This window comes from Alternaria conjuncta (genome assembly GCF_024043145.1).
Source record: "Alternaria conjuncta strain BMP 0040 chromosome Unknown scaffold_5, whole genome shotgun sequence".
Taxonomy (NCBI): domain Eukaryota; kingdom Fungi; phylum Ascomycota; class Dothideomycetes; order Pleosporales; family Pleosporaceae; genus Alternaria; species Alternaria conjuncta.
The window spans coordinates 2186728-2208941 of record NW_026250094.1 but is presented as its reverse complement, the minus strand read 5'-3'; the positions used below and the strand labels follow the sequence as shown (position 1 = coordinate 2208941).

At 53.5% G+C, this 22214-nt stretch overlaps 10 protein-coding genes across 10 annotated transcripts; 4 read left to right on the top strand and 6 right to left on the bottom strand.

Annotated features, from left to right (window-relative positions):
• Positions 1-19: 19 nt before the first annotated feature.
• J4E85_004378 (uncharacterized protein) lies at positions 20-1795 on the top strand (the record flags this gene model as incomplete). The annotated part of the gene is made up of 3 exons (XM_051468636.1): positions 20-142; positions 209-1648; positions 1706-1795. 3 exons carry the CDS (start codon positions 20-22, stop codon positions 1793-1795), a joined length of 1653 nt encoding a protein of 550 aa, XP_051328228.1.
• Positions 1796-2150: 355 nt separating this feature from the next.
• J4E85_004377 (uncharacterized protein) lies at positions 2151-3380 on the bottom strand (the record flags this gene model as incomplete). Its single annotated transcript, XM_051468635.1, has 2 exons — positions 2151-2312; positions 2385-3380. 2 exons carry the CDS (start codon positions 3378-3380, stop codon positions 2151-2153), a joined length of 1158 nt encoding a protein of 385 aa, XP_051328227.1.
• A 485-nt stretch (positions 3381-3865) lies between these two features.
• J4E85_004376 (uncharacterized protein) lies at positions 3866-4696 on the top strand (the record flags this gene model as incomplete). Its single annotated transcript, XM_051468634.1, has 1 exon — positions 3866-4696. One exon carries the CDS (start codon positions 3866-3868, stop codon positions 4694-4696), a length of 831 nt encoding a protein of 276 aa, XP_051328226.1.
• Positions 4697-4831: 135 nt separating this feature from the next.
• Positions 4832-8032, bottom strand: J4E85_004375 (uncharacterized protein; the record flags this gene model as incomplete). The annotated part of the gene is made up of 7 exons (XM_051468633.1): positions 4832-5496; positions 5546-5625; positions 5673-6175; positions 6223-6782; positions 6831-7515; positions 7581-7748; positions 7802-8032. 7 exons carry the CDS (start codon positions 8030-8032, stop codon positions 4832-4834), a joined length of 2892 nt encoding a protein of 963 aa, XP_051328225.1.
• Positions 8033-8512: 480 nt separating this feature from the next.
• J4E85_004374 (uncharacterized protein) lies at positions 8513-10237 on the top strand (the record flags this gene model as incomplete). The annotated part of the gene is made up of 4 exons (XM_051468632.1): positions 8513-8643; positions 8689-8718; positions 8770-8844; positions 8893-10237. 4 exons carry the CDS (start codon positions 8513-8515, stop codon positions 10235-10237), a joined length of 1581 nt encoding a protein of 526 aa, XP_051328224.1.
• A 485-nt stretch (positions 10238-10722) lies between these two features.
• On the bottom strand, positions 10723-12693 carry J4E85_004373 (uncharacterized protein; the record flags this gene model as incomplete). Its single annotated transcript, XM_051468631.1, is given in 2 exon segments — positions 10723-12275; positions 12294-12693. The coding sequence occupies 2 exon segments, from the start codon at positions 12691-12693 to the stop codon at positions 10723-10725; spliced, it is 1953 nt and encodes a 650-aa protein (XP_051328223.1).
• A 402-nt stretch (positions 12694-13095) lies between these two features.
• Positions 13096-13507, bottom strand: J4E85_004372 (uncharacterized protein; the record flags this gene model as incomplete). Its single annotated transcript, XM_051468630.1, has 2 exons — positions 13096-13103; positions 13186-13507. 2 exons carry the CDS (start codon positions 13505-13507, stop codon positions 13096-13098), a joined length of 330 nt encoding a protein of 109 aa, XP_051328222.1.
• Positions 13508-13925: 418 nt separating this feature from the next.
• J4E85_004371 (uncharacterized protein) lies at positions 13926-14217 on the bottom strand (the record flags this gene model as incomplete). The annotated part of the gene is made up of 2 exons (XM_051468629.1): positions 13926-14020; positions 14085-14217. The coding sequence occupies 2 exons, from the start codon at positions 14215-14217 to the stop codon at positions 13926-13928; spliced, it is 228 nt and encodes a 75-aa protein (XP_051328221.1).
• A 685-nt stretch (positions 14218-14902) lies between these two features.
• On the bottom strand, positions 14903-19625 carry J4E85_004370 (uncharacterized protein; the record flags this gene model as incomplete). Its single annotated transcript, XM_051468628.1, has 5 exons — positions 14903-17854; positions 17906-18166; positions 18216-19047; positions 19095-19448; positions 19498-19625. 5 exons carry the CDS (start codon positions 19623-19625, stop codon positions 14903-14905), a joined length of 4527 nt encoding a protein of 1508 aa, XP_051328220.1.
• An 818-nt stretch (positions 19626-20443) lies between these two features.
• On the top strand, positions 20444-22162 carry J4E85_004369 (uncharacterized protein; the record flags this gene model as incomplete). The annotated part of the gene is made up of 3 exons (XM_051468627.1): positions 20444-20757; positions 20806-21330; positions 21379-22162. The coding sequence occupies 3 exons, from the start codon at positions 20444-20446 to the stop codon at positions 22160-22162; spliced, it is 1623 nt and encodes a 540-aa protein (XP_051328219.1).
• Positions 22163-22214: the final 52 nt, after the last annotated feature.

The following is a 22214-nucleotide window of genomic DNA, read 5'->3' as shown; positions in this document are numbered from 1 at the left end:
TCTGAACGCATCCACGAATATGCCGACAGTCCACCTACTCGACTATGTCGCCGGCAACGTCCGCTCCCTCGTCAATGCCATCGAGAAGGTTGGCTACACGGTCGAATGGATCAAGACGCCCGCGGACGTGCCCTCTGCCGAGGTACCACCGCCCTCTCACCAAGACGCGCGCAACAATTGACAAGTGCTGATGCAGCATCGCCCCTAGAAACTCATCATTCCCGGCGTCGGCCACTTCGGCCACTGCATGTCCCAGCTAGAGAAAGCCGGCTACGTCGAACCCATCCGCGAACACATCAGGGCGGGGAAACCTTTCATGGGAATATGCGTCGGTGTTCAGGCATTGTTCGAAGGCTCGGAGGAGAGTCCTGATGTCAAGGGACTGGGCGTCATTCCTATGCGACTACGGAAGTTCAAGGACGCAGACAAGAGTGTACCGCACATCGGGTGGAATAGCGCAAACACATCGCGCACAGGAGAAGTTACGGATGACTCATTGTACGGGTTGCGACCAACGTCAAAGTACTACTACGTTCACTCTTACGCCGCGATATATGAGGAGGGTCTGTTGGAGAAGGATGGCTGGGCAGTCGCTACAGCACGGTACGGCGACGAGGAGTTCATCGGCGCAGTCGCAAAGGGAAACATCTTCGCCACACAATTCCACCCTGAGAAGAGCGGCGCAGCAGGACTTCGCGTCCTAAAGGCTTGGTTGGATGGCAACATGTCACAGAAGCTACCCGAGAAGCCATCAGCAGCCGAAACAAAAGAAGGCCTGACAAGACGCGTCATCGCCTGCCTCGACGTCCGAACCAACGACCAAGGCGACCTAGTAGTAACAAAAGGCGACCAATACGATGTCCGCGAAAAAGAAGGAGCCGGCGGTGGAGTGCGCAACCTAGGCAAGCCCGTCGAAATGGCCAAGAAATACTACGAACAAGGCGCCGACGAAGTCACCTTCCTGAACATCACTTCCTTCCGCAACTGCCCCGTAGCCGACACACCCATGCTCGAGATCCTGCGCCGAACCAGCGAAACCGTTTTCGTCCCTCTGACAATCGGCGGAGGCATACGCGACACAGTAGACACAGACGGAAGCAAGATCTCTGCCCTCGACATCGCAACCATGTACTTCAAGTCCGGCGCAGACAAAGTAAGCATAGGCTCTGACGCCGTAACCGCAGCGGAAGAATACTACGCGCGAAGCAGCAAACTCTCTGGCACCACGGCCATAGAAACCATCTCATCTGCCTATGGTAGACAAGCCGTCGTCATCAGCGTAGACCCCAAGCGCGTATACGTCCCCTCGCCCGACGCGACTCCCCACCACACTATCAAAACCACAACTCCAGGTCCCAACGGCGAGGCATACTGCTGGTACCAATGCACCATCAAGGGCGGACGCGAAGGCCGCGACTTCGACGTCCGACAACTCGTCACCGCAGTCGAAGCCATGGGCGCAGGCGAGATCCTGCTAAACTGCATCGACAAAGACGGAAGCAACAGTGGATTCGACACGGAGCTCATCAACGACGTCAAAGACGCGATCAAAATCCCTGTTATCGCCAGTAGTGGCGCAGGACACCCCGGTCATTTCGAAGAGGTGTTTGCCAAGACGAAGACGGATGCTGCGTTGGGTGCTGGAATGGTGAGTATCCATTCTACTGATATTATGAATATGGACAAAGTGACTAACATGTTGCAGTTCCACAGAGGCGAATACACAGTCAAACAAGTTAAAGACCACCTGCAAGAAAAGGGACAGATCGTACGGCCGTTCGAAAACGATATATAAACATATGTTTGGACTCCCAATGGAATCCCAGACTATGCCCTCTCTAGTATTTCGTAAACATGTATATATACAGAAGTAGAGTGTTATCTCCGCCAGGTATCGATCGTGAAACGAGTAGACCCGCGTCAGCAAGATTGCCGCATCGTAGTGCAGCACTCCAGTACCATCGATGCGTGAAAACATGACCACCATTTCTCGTCAGATTCTGGATGCCGTTGTCCTCATATCGCGAAATGCCGCGCCGTTGCCATGTATCGACCTGCAAATGGTATTCATACAGATATTCTGCAAATGGCTCAAACGAAGATGCTGCTTTTGGATGAGAGTGTCGTTTATATGATTCCGAGTCTTTGTTTCACTTTCTCCTTTTCATAACCTTGGTGCACATATCCACCAATCCGGTCTTGGCTTCGCTTTCGGGGAAGAAGGAGATAGCCTCGATGGCTTTGTCGACGTAGTCTTGTGCCAGAGCGCGGGTTTGCTCCAGACCCGAACTTTGAGAAACGATTTCGCGAGCCTGAATCAAACAATTAGCACACTCCACTCTCCTTGAACTTCCATACGAAAATGGACTGATTGTAAGACTCACCCTCTGAACATCCCCCTCCTTAGAAAACTTCCTCCCCACCAATTTCCCCAAACTACTCTCCTCCTTCCACGCAAACAACAACGGCGCAGTCGCAAGTCCCAATTCCAAATCCGCACCCGCTGGCTTCCCGAGCTCCGCTTCGCTAACCGTGTAATCCAGCATATCGTCTACAAGCTGGAACGCCAGACCCAGGTTCTTCCCATACAGATACGCCGCCTCCACGACCTCGGGACTCGAGCCACCCAGGATAGCGGCGGCGCGACAGCTCTTCGAGATGAGGGACGCGGATTTGAGGTATGTTTTTTGGAGGTAGTATGCTACTGTGTCTTCTGTCCAACTGGGGTTCTTCTCGTCCCGAGCCGTGTTTTTGAGCTGCATGAATTCGCCCTCGACGAGGTTTGCGATGACGGTGGCGAGGAGTTCTGTGACTTCTGGGTCGCGGAGACGGGCGAGTGCGACGGAAGCGCGGCCAAGCAGGAAATCGCCTGCGAGGACGGCCATTTTATTGCCGAATTCAATGTTCGCGCTGGGTGCGGCGCGGCGGGAGACGGAGTGGTCGATTACGTCGTCGTGGAGTAAACTAGCCGTGTGAATCAATTCTGTGATTTCCGCGAGGCGCCGTTGGGAAGGGAGGATATCGCTGTCTTCAGCCGTATACGCAGAGTCATGTCGTATACTGCTAATAGGACTCTGATCTGGGTTCTCATCTGCCAGGATCCGTGGATTGGTAATTGAGATATCCGCGCTCTGGCTCCCGATTCCGAGGTCTCGTCGCGAACTCCGTGGTGTGAGGGCTGTGGCTCGGCTCATGAGCAGGACGAGCATGGGGCGCACGTATTTTCCTTCGCTTTGCGTGTAGTACTTTGCGACGGTGTCGAGGGTGGGGTGCCCGGATCCGAGGAGCGATCGTATGTTTCCGGTCAGGAACTTCATCTCGCGGGCGACGGTTTGGAAGGGGTCCATCTTGATGGGCGCATCCGGTGGCGGCGACGACATGACGTTTTGCGCTACGTGGGCGGCGGCGGCCCAGGACGACTGGTTTCGCCGCCGCGAGGGGTGGTGGAGGCTTGGTGTCGCATTTTTCTGCGTGTGTATTGAGCGGGCGAGGGCGGCGGCGTTACGGTATGGACATGTTGACATGTGCGATAGTGACGAAGTTTGCTGTCGCGCGATGGACGTCGCGAGCCGGGGTGTGCGGCTCGTCATGGGGGGTTGAGCCGTGAAACTTTGTCTGAAACGGGCAGAGACGGTGCAATTGAGGGGTTGGAGCAGCGTCTCGGAGCACACAGAGTGGGTGGTGGTGGTGAAGTGGGCTAGTGATATGTTCGCCCGCAGCTATCGGCTAGATTTGTCGAAGTCAAAATATCCATGACGTTCCGAACGCTAGCTCCCCTCGGTCGCCGCACATCCCTGCCGCGTCGTCCATGCCGCGTGCCTGTGACGCTGTTTCTTACCGTCTACACAACACACTCCACACAGCCATGGTCCTGCTTACTATGACTCCCGGTATCGTCCGGGCTGTCGCAAAAGCCAAAGACGTATCCGCCGACGAATACGAAAAGCTCCAGCACGCCGACGAGCCCTCGCTTGCGGAGCCCAGAGTCGGGAATCCCATCTCCCACAGCCAGTTGATCGACCTGTCAAAGCTGCTGAAGAAGCATGTCGACAAAGACATCAAAGACGCCCCAGAGACCACAGAAGACACCTCATCCCCCACGCCAACGACCCTCGCCGCCCTCCTACACAACACAACAATATACATCCCACCGCCTGCCCCCAAACCCACGCAAACCCCCGAATACCACGCCCTAATGAGACGTCTCCGCGCCGAGCAAGAAGCCCTTTCCTACGAACGCATGCTACACCCGCCGCCAACACGCGAATCTTTCTCGCAGCGCTTCCCTCGCGCCCCAGAACCATTCTCGATTGGAGCAACACAAACCACCAGCGAGGAAGAGGAGTTATCTTACGAAGAAGTGCATCGGCAGATCATCCTCATTATAAACATCTTGGTCTCGGTCGTTTGTGTGGCAGTCTTCATATGGGTAGCAGCGCGACACTGGAGTGTAGGCAGTAGACTAGGACTGAGCATGGGAGGATCGTTGGGTGTTGCAGTTGCCGAGGTAGCTGTATACAGCGGCTACGTGAGAAAGGTACGGGAAGCGAAACGCTTAGAAAAGAAGAAACCGGAGATCAAGGAGATTGTCAAAACATGGGTGTTGGGCGAGGACGACGGAAAGGAGGGAGACACGACTGGGTGGAAGGAGAAAGACGTGGATGGAGTCAGGTTCAGAAAGGGCAAGCATCGTTGAAGATGTGATTCAGATTACGCCAATTCATGCTTGGAAGAATACCCATCATTACTGCTCCCCAAACAACGCCTGCAATGCAGTTGAAATCCCCCCGCGCCAACGCACAAATCACAAGCTAGGAATAAGTCTCAAGTTTTACTTCTTGTCCTTCCTTCGTCCGGCTACACCCCCAGCGAACCGCCCAAGGTTGCTCAGGCTGGACCTTGGCTTATGGCCCTGCACTGGACCCGGTGGCGCAGGTTGAGGAGGTGGCCGCATCGCGTTCGCTGGACTGCCAGGCCTCAGCCCAGCAACGCTCTTGGGAGGTGCACTCGGCGTGGGTGCCCTGGGTCCCATCTTCTCCTGCATCTCTTCCTCTTCGCCCATGCTCGCCATCCGCTGAGTACGTCTCGCCTTCTCCTGCGTCTGCTTGAACCTGTCGAGCAGCTCTGACCACTTGACGGTTCCACCAGCCTCGGGGCCACCCAGACCATCCCTTGGCTTCAAGCGGCCAGGACGTTCGAACGTCGATACATTGGATCCTGCAGAGGATGGAATGCCGCTGCTAGCACTGCTGTTCGAGCCAACTTCTGAGCTTTTTTGCCGCAAGTGGTTTAGGGTAGGGGAGGAGGAGGAAGGGTGCACATACGTCGAGCTGCTGCGCTGCGGCGCAATATGCAGGTAGCCAATGGCCGAGACGCTGTTAAGACGGTTCTTGAGCGCTGCAAACGCTGACGATTGAGGCAGCAGCATGAGCAGGCCGTACATGCACTTGTAGAGGTGCGGGTACCGCTCTGGCTCCAGGAGCTGCATGCGCAGGTCTAGTCACTACAGTTAGTAAGGTGCCACGGTTCGAGGAGAGGTTCTTACATGTGAAGACGGGAGACTCGAGTAGCTGGACGAGCTTGTCGATTTGGATGAGCATGTTGACGGTCATCTCAAGGTCCGCACTATCACAGTCAGTAATGCCCGTTGTATACCACGTTGAGGAACATACAAAACTTGAAGCAGATGGTATGCTTGCTCATAAGCTTGGGCAAGTAGACACAGTGAGAAGGTAGCGACGGCGTTGTTGCACCACGCCTTGAACAGAATGACAAAGAACGATTGGCCATCCTTGTTGTCGAGGTTCCTGAGTCGTCTTCGTAGATCAGCAAGCTCTGGGGCAGTAATGAGATTGTTGTTGAGGTTCTGCACCATGATACTGGCAAATTCGACATCCTCGTCCTTCGCAAGGCAATCAGCCATGGTACGGTATATACGCTCAGCACTCAATGTTATGCAGAGCTGTCTGATGATGAGGTTACCACGAGTTTCGAGCAGTCGGCGGTCTGTACAGAACAGCTTCAGGAGATTAACCATGAATGAAGTGAAGTAGGTATCATCGCTGTGCAGTGAGATCTGTGATAGAAGAAGCAAGTCGCGCGTAACGACTGCATCTGAAGGGTCCGAAAGCGTCTTCAGCAATGCAGGGAATGTGCCGTCGTCCACTGTCAGTATCTTGAAATTGTTAGCAATTGCCTTATTGCCAGCATGTTTACACTCACTCTGCCAGGTGCCATTCTATGGAGCATTATCAGCCATGCTATGGCCGCAACGCGAGTGGCTTCGTGTTCATTCAAGAACTGCAGCGTCAAAGCGCTGACAGCAGCTTGGTAGTCCAGCTCTGGTATTGGACGCGGGGATGGGCCTCGCTCCTCTGCTGGTGTGGGCGATCGCGTACCCTTGCCATCTGGCGATTCAGCCTTGTTTGCTTGATCGCGGATGACTGCCTTGAGCAATCGGCCAGATAGATTAGAATCGCGCCGCTGCGTGCCGGTGAGCTCTTTACCTAGCTCAGATAGGGAAGGCGGTAGCTGAATCTGTCCACCTGCAGCACCATCGCGGGGGCGGTTATCGTCAGATAATGACAGTATATAGTCCATCAACGAGGCGTTGACCTTGACTGCAGCTTTGCGAACGGTGTCGACGTCGTGCGACATGCGCGGCAGGACGTGCGACAATAGACTGGGAACAAACGGCATGATGTCCTCTGGGCAAATGTCGAAGAAGTTGTCTATCCAGCGGAGTGCCGTGAGCAGTATTTCAGTCTGCTCTTCTTCTGTGCCTACACCAGTCAGCTTCGATCCTTGTATAGAGTATTTGTTAAACCCACCTGATGGGGGCACCAGGAAGTCGACTAGAATCTCAAGGATCTTGGGATGGTCTACGTGCACATCCTGGCCAGGTATCCAGTTTCCGTCGCCGTTGACAGACTTTCCGCTGTCGCCAGAGATGGAGCCACTCTCTCCGCTTGCCTCGCCCTTGTCGTTGATCGAATCGTCCAGCTCGAGAGGGGTGCTGTCTGTCGCTTCGCTGCCACTATGGATGCTACCCGTAGAGTTCCTGCGATCGTCCTTGCTGTTGCTCCTCTTGCTTTCTGCTATACCCTTCTTGATGCGGGCGATTTTCTTGATCTCGCTTAAGAACCTGTCCAATGCCGCCTGCGTCATGGTGTATACATCTTGGTTGGTGTCGCTCAGGAATCTGAAGAGGCCACCGAGGAAGCGAGGGAGGTGAGCGATGAGCTCGAGGTCGGGTATGGAGTCGAGCAGCGTGATCCATGCTACCAGGAAGGAACGTGTGAACGGATTAAGGACATAGATGCGTTCTTCGAGGAGGGGCAGGAAGCGTTCGAGGTTGAAAGCGAATGGGTGGGGCTCGTCTTCGGGGTCTTCTTGGTCGGGCGTGTCGTGTAGGACAGATACGTAGCTGGCAGCCGACTCGGAGACGATGTCCTTGATCAGACGGTCGAGCAGCTCTGCGCCGTTCTTGACTGAGAGCTCCGAATCTGCAGCCATCTGGACGGTCCGGGCCGTGTTAGCCTTGTCTCACCAGTTGCAGGAGGCATTATGGGTCTTCTCACCTTGCACAGGGCATCGAAGACCTGGTTAAAGTATACGAGTATCTCGCCCTTGGCGACCTTTGCGATGTTGTACATGCTCTCGCACGCATAGTACCTGACGCGGGCATCTTGGTCGCTGAAGCACGCGAGGACCGGGGGCACGATTTCTTCGAGATAGCGAGCGACTTCCTGGCGAAATGTTAGTAGGGATATCAAGCTGTGTATCAGATATGTCTACGCACCGGGCCCAGGGCTATCGAAGCCGCGGCCAGCCCTATCAGGCCGCCGTTGCGGGCGTGGGGCTGGTGGACGGCATAGGCGTACTCCTGGCACAGCTGGCGCACGATGCGGGCTATCCTGTCGTGGTCCTGGGCGGCGAGGGCGTCGCGAATGAGGCCTTCGAGCTCGAGCGCGCCGCTCTTGCGCTTGTCGTAGAGCTTGTCGTTGAGGGCTTTAGTGATATTGACGTCCATGGTGAGGTCGCGGGCAGGACAAGTCTACATGGTGCAGCGGCTAGCCTATCGCATCTTGGAGTAACAGCGTGCGGGGTATCGGGAGCGTCGTGAAGCAGGGCGAGGAGGAACGTGCAGCCCTTCACGGTGTAAACCACGATGCTCGAGCCGACGGGGTCACGACAGGGATCTGCGCTTTTAACGGAAGGCACACACGTCATCGTGCCTTCCTACACAACCGCCTATCCTTGTCGCTAGCACCTGCCGATAAACGAGACATTTCCAAAAGCAACCCCGAGCAGATGCCCAAGGCATGTCTCGACGACTGCCCTCTGCCCATTCTCACGACCCTCAGTGTCATGGCGATTGGCAGCTCCCCTTTCCGCTAGGCGCTTAGTCTTCCAAGTCACTCGCTCGCTCTGACCAACACCCTTCGCCGTCGTCGCCGCCTCACATCACCCTTGGGTTCACCTGCCCCTGTCAGGTGCGACCAGCGTCGACATGGAAAAGTTCAAGAATAAATTCCTGAACGCCCACCGTCGCTCGCGGCGAGAGGATGACATGGAGAAACTGAGGGAGCCCAAGGTCTCGCCCATCGCGACAGGCGGGTTCAAGCACTGGGCCGTGGCTTTGTAAGTCTTGTTCGTCTCCCGAGTGACGAGTACTTACATCAGCAGCATAGTCTGCAACTTCAATGTTGATATCGGGTAGGTTATCCGAATGCCATGTCTTCGGAGAGTAATGTATTGAGTTTGTAGCCCAGAAATCGAGATTCTATACCCTCCAGATGTGCCCTTTACGACGGCCGACCTGAGTGCTATATGCTTCAACAGGTACATTCGTCCGCCAGTTCCGAGTGGTACAATCTAAGTCGCATCTAGTTTTCCTGAGCAACAGAACACAGAGACCGCCGAAGACCTCTGTTACGACTTCGCCATCACCAACAACTCGCCCGACATCAAACTGACTTCGCCAAATGCCCCTCATGGCAGCCCAGACACCCTCTACGGCTCGTGTATCTTCCGCCAAGAGTTTGACGATACGATGAAGAGGAGTTTCAATCAAAGAACACTGGTCATGATTTCCCACCACAACTTCACTTCCTTCCATCATCGCATCTTACAGAAGATGACAGAGTCCGGACCCCTCAGCGACCCAACGACTTTAGAAGCTGCATTCTCACAGATGAACACATGGGCGCCCCCAGCACTCGGACGTCACGATCTCCCCTTCATGGGCAGCATGTTAACCTTGGACATCGCACCACATCGCGCCTTCCCTCTCCAAGGACTCCCAGGACCCACGCCACTAATCTCCGACATACCCCTCTCCATCTACGCCTACGAACCCGTCGGCTCCTGGGACAACATCATGCACTACATGCCCTGCATCACGGACCTCTACGTGCTCTACGAGAAACTCATCCTCTGTGAAAGCGTCATCGTCATCGCAAAGTCCCCCCAACTAGCCAGCGAAGCCGTCTCCTCCCTCGTCGACCTCATCTGCCCCGTCCCCTACGCCGGCGTAGTAAAACCCTACATGACCATGCAAGCAAACTTCAAAAGCATCGGCATCGACGGCGGCACCCCAACCTCCTTCATCATCGGCGTCACAAACCCCTTCTTACTCAAACGCATCGTCGCCGCCGCAGAAGCCAGCCACAAAGCGCGGCCACACATTTTGTATCTGCAAAATTTCGACGGCCCCGTCCCAACACGCCGCCACCACTCCCTCCACCACAAATCTAGTCGCAACGCCCTCCTCGACCTCCCCGGCGGCGGCATCGAAGTCCACACGCCCTCTAAACGCTTCCTTAAATCCGACCCTGCAGTCGTATCGCAAATCGAATCCCTCCTCAAACTCGGCGACCAAACCCGCGAATTAGGCCCCATAATCCGGCGCCACTTCGCCGAGCTCACCGCCCAGTTCATTGCGCCCATAAACCGCTACCTCGCTACCTCCAACGTCGTTACGCCCGGCGGCGCAAACCGGTACGCCAGTTTCCACGTTCCGGATCTGATGAGCAGTGTGAGCAAGTATGGGACGAGTGTCAAGTTTCGCGGGTCGAACCCGTTGCAGAGACATAGAGCAAGGGATGGGCTTTATGAGAGTTTTTGCAAGAGCGCGAGTTTTTATAGTTGGTTGGAGATGAAGATTAGTTTGGAGAATGAGGCTAGTGCGGGGATGTTGAATACGCCTGTTGCGTCTTCTGCTGGAAGTGGGTGAGATGGGGTGGATGAGTTGAGATGGGTTGGGAAGGGCAGTGGTGTGTAATTTTGGAAGGTGGACTGGGACTGGAGGGAAGTTTGTAATTTGCAAGATACCATAAGTTATAGAGATGCAGAATGTCTGTATGATAGGAATGCATGTTCAATATTTACTTTGTACATGCGCATTATGCGAAGAAATGACACATTCTTATCCTTGCTTTCCAATGTAAGACAAACAACATCGATACCCACATGCAGGATATTTATGCTGTCCAAAGTCGCACCTAGACTGACGCTTGAAGCTCAACGCGAGTGATATAGGCCAAGTGTTCTCTCAAACCCGTCCTTCGTCTCTGAACTTTCTGATTTGTGAACCTGGTTATCAGCAATAACTATCATATCTCAAGACATTTCTCGATACTGAACGCAAGACGATGTCATGTTCGTGAGTACATTGTTCTACGTAGACTGATGAAAAGTCGCTATGAAACCACATCAGCGTTAGGCGAACATGCTATGCGAGGTCGCCGAGCGCGTTAACGCCCTGAGGTTCCTATCCGTCTCTACCTTTGCAGCATCGCGTTGCCGCGCTTCTTCACGTTTCCTGATATCCAGACGCTTGTTCAACTCCTCCTGTTTCTTGGTGTCCTCGCGTTGCCGCGCGTCTTCTTGCTCTCTCGTGTCTTCACGTTTCCTGGCCTCTCTGCACTCCTTTGCCTCTATACTCTTCTTTGCCTCTTCACGTTTTTCTGCCTCTTCACGTTCTTCTGCCTCTTCACGCTTCTTTGCCTCTTCACGCTTTTCTACCTCTTCACGCTTTTCTACCTCTTCACGCTTCTTTGCCTTTTCACGCTTTTCTACCTCTTCACGCTTTTCTACCTCTTCACGTTTTTCTGTCTTTTCGTGTTTCCTTGCCTCTTCGCGTTTCCTTGCCTCTTCACGCTGCTTTCCCTCTTCGCGTTCCTTAGCCTCCGACCGTGCTTTAGCCTTAACCGTCGCTTCAGCCTCTGCCTTTTCTCGAGCTTCAGCCTGGACTTTCTCTTGCTGCTGCCGTTCCTTTTTCACTTTGGCCAGATAGTATTTACGGTAATACTCCCCAAGCTTTGGGAAGACACCAAACTGAAATCCCCATTTCCATATCCAGTCACAAAATCCAGACAAGCTTTCCAAATGTCCAGCTTCAGAGGTTGCGATGAGCGCTGAAAGCCGCATCTGCTGGAGAGGAAGAATATCGTCCTTCACAATCGTCCCTTCCTTTCGGAACCTTGAATCATACGGTACCATGACGGTGTTGAGCATGTCGACGTAGGCGCCTATTGGCGGATCGTATTTGCTGGAGTATTGGACGTTGAGGACTTGCTTCGGGTACAGCTCCTCTCCCCATAGAGCTTGCGGGGGGTGGGTATATGGGTATTTGACAACTGGGACGCTTCGGTTGAGGACAGAAGGGCCCTTCTTGCTCAGACCTTTTCCACCTGACGTGTTGATAAGCAAACCTATCATGCTGTCACGAAGCTTTTCCACTATGATCAGCGGATACAGCTTAGCGCGGATGTAGCCAAATTCAGTGTGTATGTCAGAGTCAGACGCGACCAGAGAAGGGCGCAGAACCGGGAACCAGCCGATGTCGCCGACATTGAAATCACGCCGCTGAAGATGATCAAAGTTGGTATAACGCGAGTTTGCAGTCATTAGCCCGATCTTCCGAAGCTGCGGGTCCAGTTTGGCGACAGTTGTCGCAGTAGCAGGTGCCAAGACTACGACTCCGGAAGCAGTATCTACTTCAATGTCTTCTCCGGCAGCTTTCAAGCTAGAGGTGAAGAGGTTGATGTGAACTTGAGCGGCAGTGACTATGATGGGTGGAAGCATGGGAGTATATCTCCCGACTCCAGGTATATCGAGTTGTCTTTTGGCGGCAAGATTCATGGCGGCTGTTGCTTGGTATGCGGTTTCGAAAAAATCTGAAAGCTGGAATCCAGAGTCACTAATCTTGCCCCGGCAGCCTCCGATGGCTATCCAAAGCTCACCCAATTCAGTGCGATCTGCCCCCGTTCCTGTTGAATTCTTAATACCTGCTTGTAATTGTTCTTTCTTGTGCTCCTTCTCTTGGAGTTCGTGCTCTAGACGTTTGATCGTGTCTTGGATTTCGATGGCGGCTTCCCAAGCCTTTGTCTCTGTGGCAGCAATCTCTCCAAAATCGGTAATGGAGATTGGCGGTAGTTTGGGATTTTTGGAGTGACGCTCAGTGTACGACTCCGCTGCGATGGTCGCAAAATCTTCCTTTGTAACATATTTTCGATTTTCCTCGAGACTGTCCTTGTAATGCTGGAGTCTGATCTTCAGCGTTGACACCCACGCCTCTAATTCTTTGTCACTCAGTCGCGCGACCGCCGCTTCGTACTCTGCAACCTTTACCAGAATGTACCGAATGGCTACCTCTGCCTGTGTCCTTCTCTTGGCAGGGCCTGCCATATTGGGATTGTGCGCAGGACCAACCCGGTCACTTGGTTGATCAGGAACGCGTTCGCGGGTAACAGGTAAAACGATTCGCTGAAGTGCTCGAGGGGGGAACGATGAGATGGTAAGTTGACAGACTTCGAAGAAATTGCGTTGGAGTAACAGAAGAGTAGTAGAAGAGTAGTAGAAGAGTAGCAGACGAGTAGCAGAAGAGTAGGTGAGTAGTTGATGCGACGCGGGGGAATATTCGTTCAAATGGGGTCTCGCTTCTCGAAGTCGCCTTCACCTCCGCCCTAGGCAGCCGCAATTCCACCGCTGTTTGACGGTCATAAATCGAAATTTCAATGAGCACAATGGGTCAAGCAATGAGCTTCGGTACCTACTCTACCTGGATTCATGCCACCCAGTCAAACACTATCAGCCCGCTACAGTCTCTCACCTCTCACCTCCTCCCCTCCCTCCCTCCCTCACCAACTACCCTCTCTCACCACCCCCCTCCCTACAAACACCCCTCAATAGCCCTCCTAACCTCCTTCGGCCTCGCCCCGGTAACCCCCTCCATAATATCCCCATCCTTAAACACACTAAACGACGGCATACTCCTAACCCCCAGCTCCTGCGCAATATCCTCACACTCCTCCACATCATACGTGTAAAACTTTACGTTTGGGTACTCAGCCACCATCTTTGCGACTTCAGGGGCGACGATGTGGCAGTTCTTGCACCAGGTGGCTGTGCCTTCGAGGATGGTGACGCCTTCGTACATGACGGCTTTGAGGTACTCGGCTTTGGTGTGGAGGGTTGGTATGGAGGGGGTTTCTGACGACATTTTAGGGGGATTGAGGTGATAGTTGGGGAGGTATGAGATGGGAGGTCGAGTTAAGGTGGGTGTTTGGTGTTGCTGATGGATGTTTGGTGAGGCTGCATGGCTGGGGTGGAGATGTGTGGGGAAGGAGACGATGATGTTGATGACGTCATCGCTTTCCATGTGGAAAGAACGCCGACGCGACGGTCTATTGTCTCGTCCTCGTGCCGTTTTTCAGACATACGACAGCTGACTATGGGCTTCATCTTCTGGGTTGCGCCTGAAAGCATACTTGTACAGTACGATGGAGCATACGAATAAGCTGTACATCACTCATGCAGCATTCAGGCGCGCGCATCATTGACGTTGAAAGACATTATATTCTTATTTCAATATGGTATCATAACTTCATCCTCCGTTCATCAAGTAACGATATAATCCCCTACTCGCCCTTACCCTGCTTGCCATAGAAAGCGTCCTCACCACCAAGTGCCTTGAGTGCCTCAGCAGACTTCTTCTTGGACTCTTCGCTAGTGTCTGCATCACGTGTTAGTCTTCCATCTCATCAAACACGCAGCTAGGTATCTCAGGGAATGCGTACTGGGGTTGCTCAAGTTTGCCTTGTGACCCGAAGCCTTGTTGCTGATATCCTCGGTGGTGTTGTTGATATTCTGGTCCGCCTCGCTGAGACCGGGGGCGGTGATGCCCTGGTGGGAAACTCCTTGGCCGGACATGTTTGATGGAGATGTGATGTGTAGTTTGATTTGGTCGGTATGTGCGGAGTTGTGATGGATATAGATGTAGAGTAGGTTGTGATGATTGATTGATGATGTATGGTCTCTTCCTACACACCAGCAACCCAGCCTTATATACACCCGACTTCTGCCCTGCTGCACAACACCTCCACATTACGTCTTCAGCGTCATCTGTTCAGCTGGAACACCTATGTCATACCTGTCTTGGCATGAACTGGCCTTCTCCACCCAATCCCAGGTACAGCCGGCGTTGGCGTAGCCACCGGTGGGCGCTAGAGAAGCCGAGACCCGGGTACGGGGGTGTGGCATTATCTCAGTTCATCGAGGTACCCATAGTTTTTAATACAGTCGAAACCGGTTATCCGTGATAACTGTGTTGGGTTGGGTGCAAACGTTGTAAACTTATGACCGCATAGGGTGGTTGTCGATCATCGGGAAGGTTGGTCGGAAAGACGGCTCTATCGGCCCTTTTCGATATCGAGGGACGGGCGAATCAGGAGGGAGTCGAGAATAGGAACATCAAACTTTCGTATGTCCATGTACGATGACTTTTGTGCTGCTGCTGGCAAAAACGCATGTAGAGAAGAAAAGTGTGTCTTTGTAAGACTGCGGCACTTTTAATTTACCCTTGCGCCATCTACCTTCTATCCCCCAACCCACCAACTCACAACTCACCATGCCCCTCCCTCTCACTCTCCGCATCCTTCACCTCCTTCTCCCTCCTCTGCTCCTCCTCCTGCACATCCACCACCCCCCTCCCCTCCCCAGCCTCCCTCTCCCCCTTAACCCGTCTAGCCAACGCCGCAATCTCCCCATCATAAACATTCCACTCGGGAACCTGCCTCCTCGCCCTCTCCAACTTCGGCTCCTTAGTCTGCGGATTATTACAAAGATCAATCGTCTTCGCCTTGTGCAAATCCTCATCAGCGCACCAAGTCTCGCACCACAGCCACTCCTGGGGTAAACTGTGGATGGGGAGGTTAAACTGCATGTTATTGGGTAGGTCTTGGTCGAGGTTAGACAGACTGTTGGGGTCCGCGGAGAGGGCGTGGTATTGCTGGCGGAGTCTATCGCCGGCGGCGAGCTGGCGGAAGCGGGTTAAGTCTACGACGTACAGCGCGGAGATGTGGTAGGGCCGACCACGCAGAAAGTTAGCCCAGTATCCTGTTTTCCAGAAACGGAAGCCTTCCATTTCGGTGCGCGAGTCGCCCATGGGTGTGAAGCCGTAGGGTGCGCCTTCTAGGTCGTGTTGCACGAGTTCGTACATGTCTGTTCGCACGATTTGGTCGGCGTCGACGAAGATGACTTTTTCGAGGTCAAGGGGGAACAGGACGTCTAGGAAGAGGATTTTGTAGCCCCAGATCTCGCGCTGCTTTTCGGTTTGGCCCCGCAGCCAGTGCGGCCATTTGTAGGTGACCATTTCGTATTCGAAACCGTACTCGGCGGCGATGTGCGGGAGGAAGGATTTGAAGCTGGGAGAGAGGAATTGCTCGATGAACCAGAATTTGACGGTGTGTTTGGTGTGCTTCATGACGGATACCATCATGATGTTCAGCATGCGCTCGTACAAGTGGCCTGAAGCAACGGAGAAGATGTTGATGTCTGCTTGTGTGCCCTTCTTCGCCGCTTTGCTTCCGGAGAATAGGTCAGCGCCCTTTTGCAGGACCTTCTCGGAGTCGAAGTTGAGACCAATCTTGCCGAGGAACTTGTTGACCTTCTGCGCGCTCTTCCCAACCAGCTCAGAGGCGAGCGATTCTTCAGGAGCAAGTACATCAGTCTCTTCCTGACCTGGCTTTCGCGATAGTCGAGGGAATATTGTCGCTCCTTGGAAGCTCATGAGAGCAATCTCGGTAGTCTCGTCACCTGGCACAGGTGCCCAGCTGATGGGACCTGCACTATCTAGGCTAAAGACTTCCTGAGAGCGACCGCTCTTCAGCTGGATGTTGTAAAAGCCAGGAGTGGCCTTGAACTGGAAGTAGCCAAGATTAGCCATGATGATGGTATCCGCAAAATGAGGATCCCGCTCAGTGGCAAGAACAACTTCAGCACCACGCGGCGGCTGACCGCCATTCGTAGTGTCACGAGAGTGGCCCTCGATAAGGATGTTCTCCAATTCATAGACAGCGGTGACATCGGCACCAGCAGGAATGGTACTAAGCTTGATGTTGTCGAGATCATATACAGACTCTTTCGGGGCAACTAGCCAAGAGGGTGGCACATCCATGCCAAGGTTCAACAAAGCCTCCTTGGGAATGCCGTAAAAATGGGTTCCCAGGCTTCCGATGGATCCATCGGCGACAAAGGATGGTCGAGCTTCGAGGACGTATCTGTAGAAACGCTTGACAGGAAGCTCTTGAAGCATCTGCTTGGGGTTGAGGAAAAGCTTGAGGTGTGTGCCCTCCATGTCGCTGAGTACTTTAAGGATTGGTACCCACTTCTGTGCGAGCTCTGTCGCGGGGTCAATTGAGGCCACGATCTGGAAGACAGCGTTGTTTTCGTCACCCCGGAAGATAGCGGTGTGCTTGGCAGTCCAGTTGTTGTAAGTGCTCATCCTCAGTGTTGATGCAGTCTCGAAAATGCCTTCTGGAACGTCCGACACGGTGGAAAGTGCGACCAGCGACTGGATCTTCGCAACATCTATTGGAGATTTGATCTTTTCCATGAGTTCAAGATCGGCAAGCGCTTTGTTCAACGGCTCAATGCGTTTGACCTGCTCATAAGTGACAAAAGTTTCCACGTCATCGTATGAGAATCCGTAGTCTTCTGGGATGGGTCCTACGAAGCGTCCGTTAACAAGCATGCCGTTCTGTCCCGGCTTCAGACCGAACGCGTCGTAGATCGGCTCAGCAACCTTCCAGAACAGAGTGGAGTCGGCGGGAGTTGCTCTGTAGTTGGCATCCCGGTTCATGATCTCGGAGAGGGCTCCGCTTGTAAGCTTACGGTCAGATTTGATGTAAGTCTCTAGAATGTCTTCTGAGGCGTTCGACTGCTCCGCACCGGCTTTCGGATTGTGTATAAGAACGGCCTCTACGTTGGGGTTTGCCTCACGGAAATCTGCCAGTGCTTTCAGAAGAGCAAAACCAGCCTCCGAGTCGAAATCCGCCACGAGCGTGACGTGAATCCAGTCGCTCTTGCTAGCAGACTCTGATGCATGAATACGCGGCATCTTGTTATAAGCCTCGCCATGGGTCTCTTCAAATTCAGCCATATTGATGAGCGTGATGTTCTTCTCGTTCTCCGGGATGACAAGAGGATTGCGCTTAGCAGCAGCTGAGGCCAAGAAATGTTGCGGAACCCAACTATCGCTGTTGAAGTTACCGTTGAAGACTGCTTGCTGAATTTGACGAAGATCCATGCCGACTCTTTGGCTGAGTGTTCCGAGCCATTCTTCGGTCGCTGGAATGGGTACGCCGTTGACAAAGACGGGGGCTTTGGGGCCTTCTGCTGCTAGACGCTTCAGGTACTGTTTGGCACCTTTGATGCGCTGATCCAGCGTCTCTGACTTCAGTACGTCATCAAAGGCCAAAGCCTCCTTTCCCTCGAGGAGCGCGGTTTTCTTGACTGTCGCGTCGAAGGTGGCTTGATCTGCGTGTGCCAGCTTCTTGCCATCCGCCAACTGTTTCGCGTCAGCGCAACATATGACTTCGTAAGAGGTTTCAACACTTACTACTTGAAGGTATTCAATCACAGCAGGCAGTCCATACGCGTCTTGCAGATGGTAAACTACCTTGGCCTGCTCAAGAGCAGCAGTTGTAGCGGTCTGAGGAACGATACCCCAGCGCAGTGGAATACCACGCCTGATGAGACTGAGAATAGTCTCAAGCATAGTCGTAACATCTTCGGACGAAGTCAAGTCGACAGCAACGATGGCGTTGTGAATGTCTCTGCGACACGATGGCAACTGACCAGGATACGTTCTCTGCAGTAACTGTAGTTTCGATTAGCTCAAGATCGATGATATGAATAATCGTACTCACAGCCCTGAGTTCACTTGGCCACCCTTCGTACATCGGGTCGTTTTCGATGTCGTTTAGCCACAAGATGACGTTGCCGCCTTCGGTAGCATCTCTGAAGTCGTAACGTTGAGGTTCAGCATCCGTCTGAGTCTGGGCGATAGAATCATGCGACAACAACGAAATGACCTCAGAACCGCTAAGACCCTGACTGCGTATCCCGTTGATCAATTTACGTTCACGGCGCAAGTGTGCCAGCAGCGAGAACGGGTTCACATCGCGGGCCGGGATCTGTACACCGTTGATCCAGATGACATTGTACCCCGTAGGCAGGAGTTGCTCGCGGTTCTTCAGATGTTCTTCCAGGAAGTCTTCTGACGCGTTATGGGCTGCGATGATGGACGAGTATTTCGGAAAGTCTTGCACGAGCTTCATGAGGGTATCCATGGGTTGTTCGCTTCGTGTTACAAAGCTGGCAGCCTTCAGCCCTAAATCGGATACCTCGTCCTTGGACAAGGGCTTGAGGTCTGCGACGTCTTCATCGTCGTCTAGGCCGGTGCCCATTGGCTTTTGAGAAGTACTCTTGTCGCCCTGTTCAGCCTGCCTGTCGTCTATGACGATGTAATCGGTCCGCTTCAGTTGTAGCTCCACACCGTATCCGTTCACTACCAGCGGCGTTGTTGGTGCCTTCAACGAAGGCTTGTGCCGGACACGGTACGAAGTCTTTCCTTGTTTGGCCGTATCGCTCAATGTCTTGTGCCATTTCTTGAATCGAGGAGCGGTGATATCGGCGTATAGGATCGCAGGTAGAGCCGAGCTGTTGCCAAGTATGCGGTCGAAAGGTAGTTTGTATGTCCTGTTTGAGTCTCAGTGTCTGCCATAGGCCAGGCCATTTGTACGTACCGCTCGCTCTCAATGTCTCCGAAGGGCTCGTCTAGGTGTACGGAGCAGTATTGCTTCCCGTGAAACGATGCCCAAATCTCGCATTTCTCGTTCTGCTCCGCCTTCAGTGAAGGCTCCACCGATGTATTGTAGAATTGGTAATGTGCTTCTATCCGCGGCGCAGCCGACCGGATTGAGAGAGCGAGATCGAAAGAAGCGAGGGCTTCAGGCTGGGTAATATGTCCATCGCTTTTCAGGAGGTCCACAAAGGATGTATACAGCGCCTGCTCTGTGGTCTTCTCGTCGAAGTACCCCTCGGATACGCGGTCGAGGATGGGGTAGTAAGCCGTCGCGTTTTCTTCTGCAGCAGTTTCTCTGTGAGGAGTTAGTCGTAGCTCTTGCCTTTGGCACACCTGAAGCTTACAATAACTCTACCAGGTATGGGGCAGGATTGAAAGAAGCTAGAAGCGCGACACTGACACCTGGACGAGCCGCATGCGCACCAATGTGCCTGAAAGCGCTGAGCACTAAGAGAGCTTTCGCGCTCAGCATAGAGGCTGAAGCTCGCATCGTGTGTACTCTGCCCCAAGCCCTGAAAGATTCGTGGTGGCGTGTAGCAATGACGAGCGATAGTCGTGATGTTTCGAAAGTTCAACTCCCGATCTCAAGAAGTTGCAACGTGTAGCATAACGTCGGATTGAAGTGGCCGGAGAACGAGGCTTGAGTCTAGCCACGTGATATGAAACAGTTCAGCGCATCGGAAATCTGCAGTGAAAACGGAAATGGCAGTCGCGTATAGTACAAAATAATTGCTCCTCTACCGCGTCCCCTCCAGCATTTGGAGCTCCAAGTGTCAGGTACCAGATCCCTGCAGCCATGATGGCGCTAACGCGATAAGGCCGCGGCTCCCTTATCGCGTCAGTCCCGGCGCCGAACCTCCGTCTGTCATCACACCCGACGGAAAGCTTCCGCCATTCATTTACCCAGCTGAATCTAGACGCGGCTCTTGCGTTGTGGAAGAACCATTAGCAGAAGTTTCGCAAGCTGTTTACCAAGTCATGACAAGGCTACCGCCAGATCCCTACCCACTCACGGAGTTGCCGTGAGCTGTGCCAGACTACCTAGGTACTGAACATGTACTATTCAGCGGCTCACGCCCTACAAGGATGCAAGGCGTAGCCAAGAGCTGCAGTCAGACTCTACATCGAGGAGTATGATGTCGCGACTATTAGTGTCCTGCCGGCATCGGTGTGCCCTTATATAACAGGGTTTGCTGCCTGGTATTTCCTTACTCAAAGGATATGTAGTGCAAATCTCGACTCATCTTCCACCACGTTTTGTCAAAAGACTCATCATTCCTCTTCTCCACCATGTCACAAACCGCTACATCGATCGAACTTGTGAGCTATCCTGAGACATCGATTCCAGCTCTCACTGCCAAACCATTGGGCAATGGAGGAAGCAAAGATACGCCGTCGATAGCTGAGGATTTGCGTCCTATCAATGTGGCCCAGGACTCCTTCGCTGCTGAACAACGGGATGGTCCTGGCAAGGGAACGACTGCTATCGTCTTGGTCACGGTAGTGTGTGTTACCATGGTCAGCTCCATGTTGTCGGGTGTCATGACTGTGACTCTGCCTACGGTCGCACGCGAACTAGAGCTCGCACCTAGTGTACTCTTATGGTTTGTAGACATATCCCATATTCCATACTCACATACTAAAGATACTAGGCCAATCTCCATCTACGCTTTGACCTGCGGCTGTACTCTTCTCCTCCTTGGTTCCGTCGCCGATGTCGTTGGCTCCCGACCTATGTACCTAGTAGGATGTCTTCTCCAATCGGCCTTCACACTAGCATGTGGACTGGCGCAGACCGGAACACAGCTCATTGTGTTCCGTGCCTTCGCCGGCGTAGCAATCTCCTTCTGCCTCCCCTCAGCTGTTAGTATCATCACGAGCACGTTCCCAGAAGGCAAGAGCAGGAACATTGCATTCGCATCCATGGGCGGTGGCCAACCCATAGGTTTCTCCTTTGGACTCGTGCTCGGGGGTATCTTCGCTGATACCATCGGATGGCGATGGGGTTTCCACATTAGTGCGATCGCCAATACCATTGTCTTCGTACTAGGGCTGTTCGGTCTCCCAAAGGTCGATAACAAGCAGCCGCATGTCTGGTCCCGCTTGAAGAGCGACATTGATTGGGTTGGCATTCTCTTCGGAAGCGCATCATTGGCGCTCCTCTCATACTGTTTCGCGTGAGTGTTGATCTCACATATCTGATGGCTCGATGCTAATGTCTTTAGTTTGATCTCCGAAGAGACTGCTAGAATCCGAGAGCCCACTACACTCGGTCTGCTCATCACTGCGATCGCTCTCATCCCTGCATTCATCTTCTGGGTTGGCAGGCAAGAACGACTGGGCCGGCCCGCTATCATCCCGAATTCACTCTGGCGCAACCGCATCTTCAGCATCATCTGCATCGGGGTCTTCATCACATGGGGAACTTTCAATGCTGTGGAATCGTACCACACGCTCTTCTTCCAGAACGTCCAGAAGCTGTCGGCAATCCAGACGTCGATCCGGTTCCTACCCGGACCAGTAGCCGGAGCTCTCGCCAATCTGGTAATGGGCCTGATTGCTCACCGGGTTCGAGCTGACTGGGCGGTAACCGTCGGATTATTTTGCACGACTCTTGGCGGGCTGCTTATGTGCATCATACAGCCCGAGTGGTCCTACTGGAGCTGCGCGTTCCTTTCTGTGTTCTTCAATCCCATTGGCGCGGATGCGTTGTTCACGGTCTCGAACCTTGTCATCACCTCTGTGTTTCCAGCGCGGACGCAGGGACTCGCAGGCGGCGTCTTCAACACGGTAGCGCAAATCGGCAAAAGCGTAGGGCTGGCAACCAGTGCTGTCATCGCGTCTAGTGTGACGGAGCATTCGGGTTACGTTGAGAAGCAGAGTCCTGCAGCACTTATGGAGGGGTTCCGTGCGGCGTTCTGGTACCTGTTTGCGTTGAGCTGCGCTACGGGGCTGTTGTTGGGGTGGGGGTTGAGGGGAATCGGGCGGGTGGGCATGAAGAGGGAGTGAAAGTCAAACGAGACAGAAATAGAGTCTACTGAAATAATCCAAAGTAATGTTG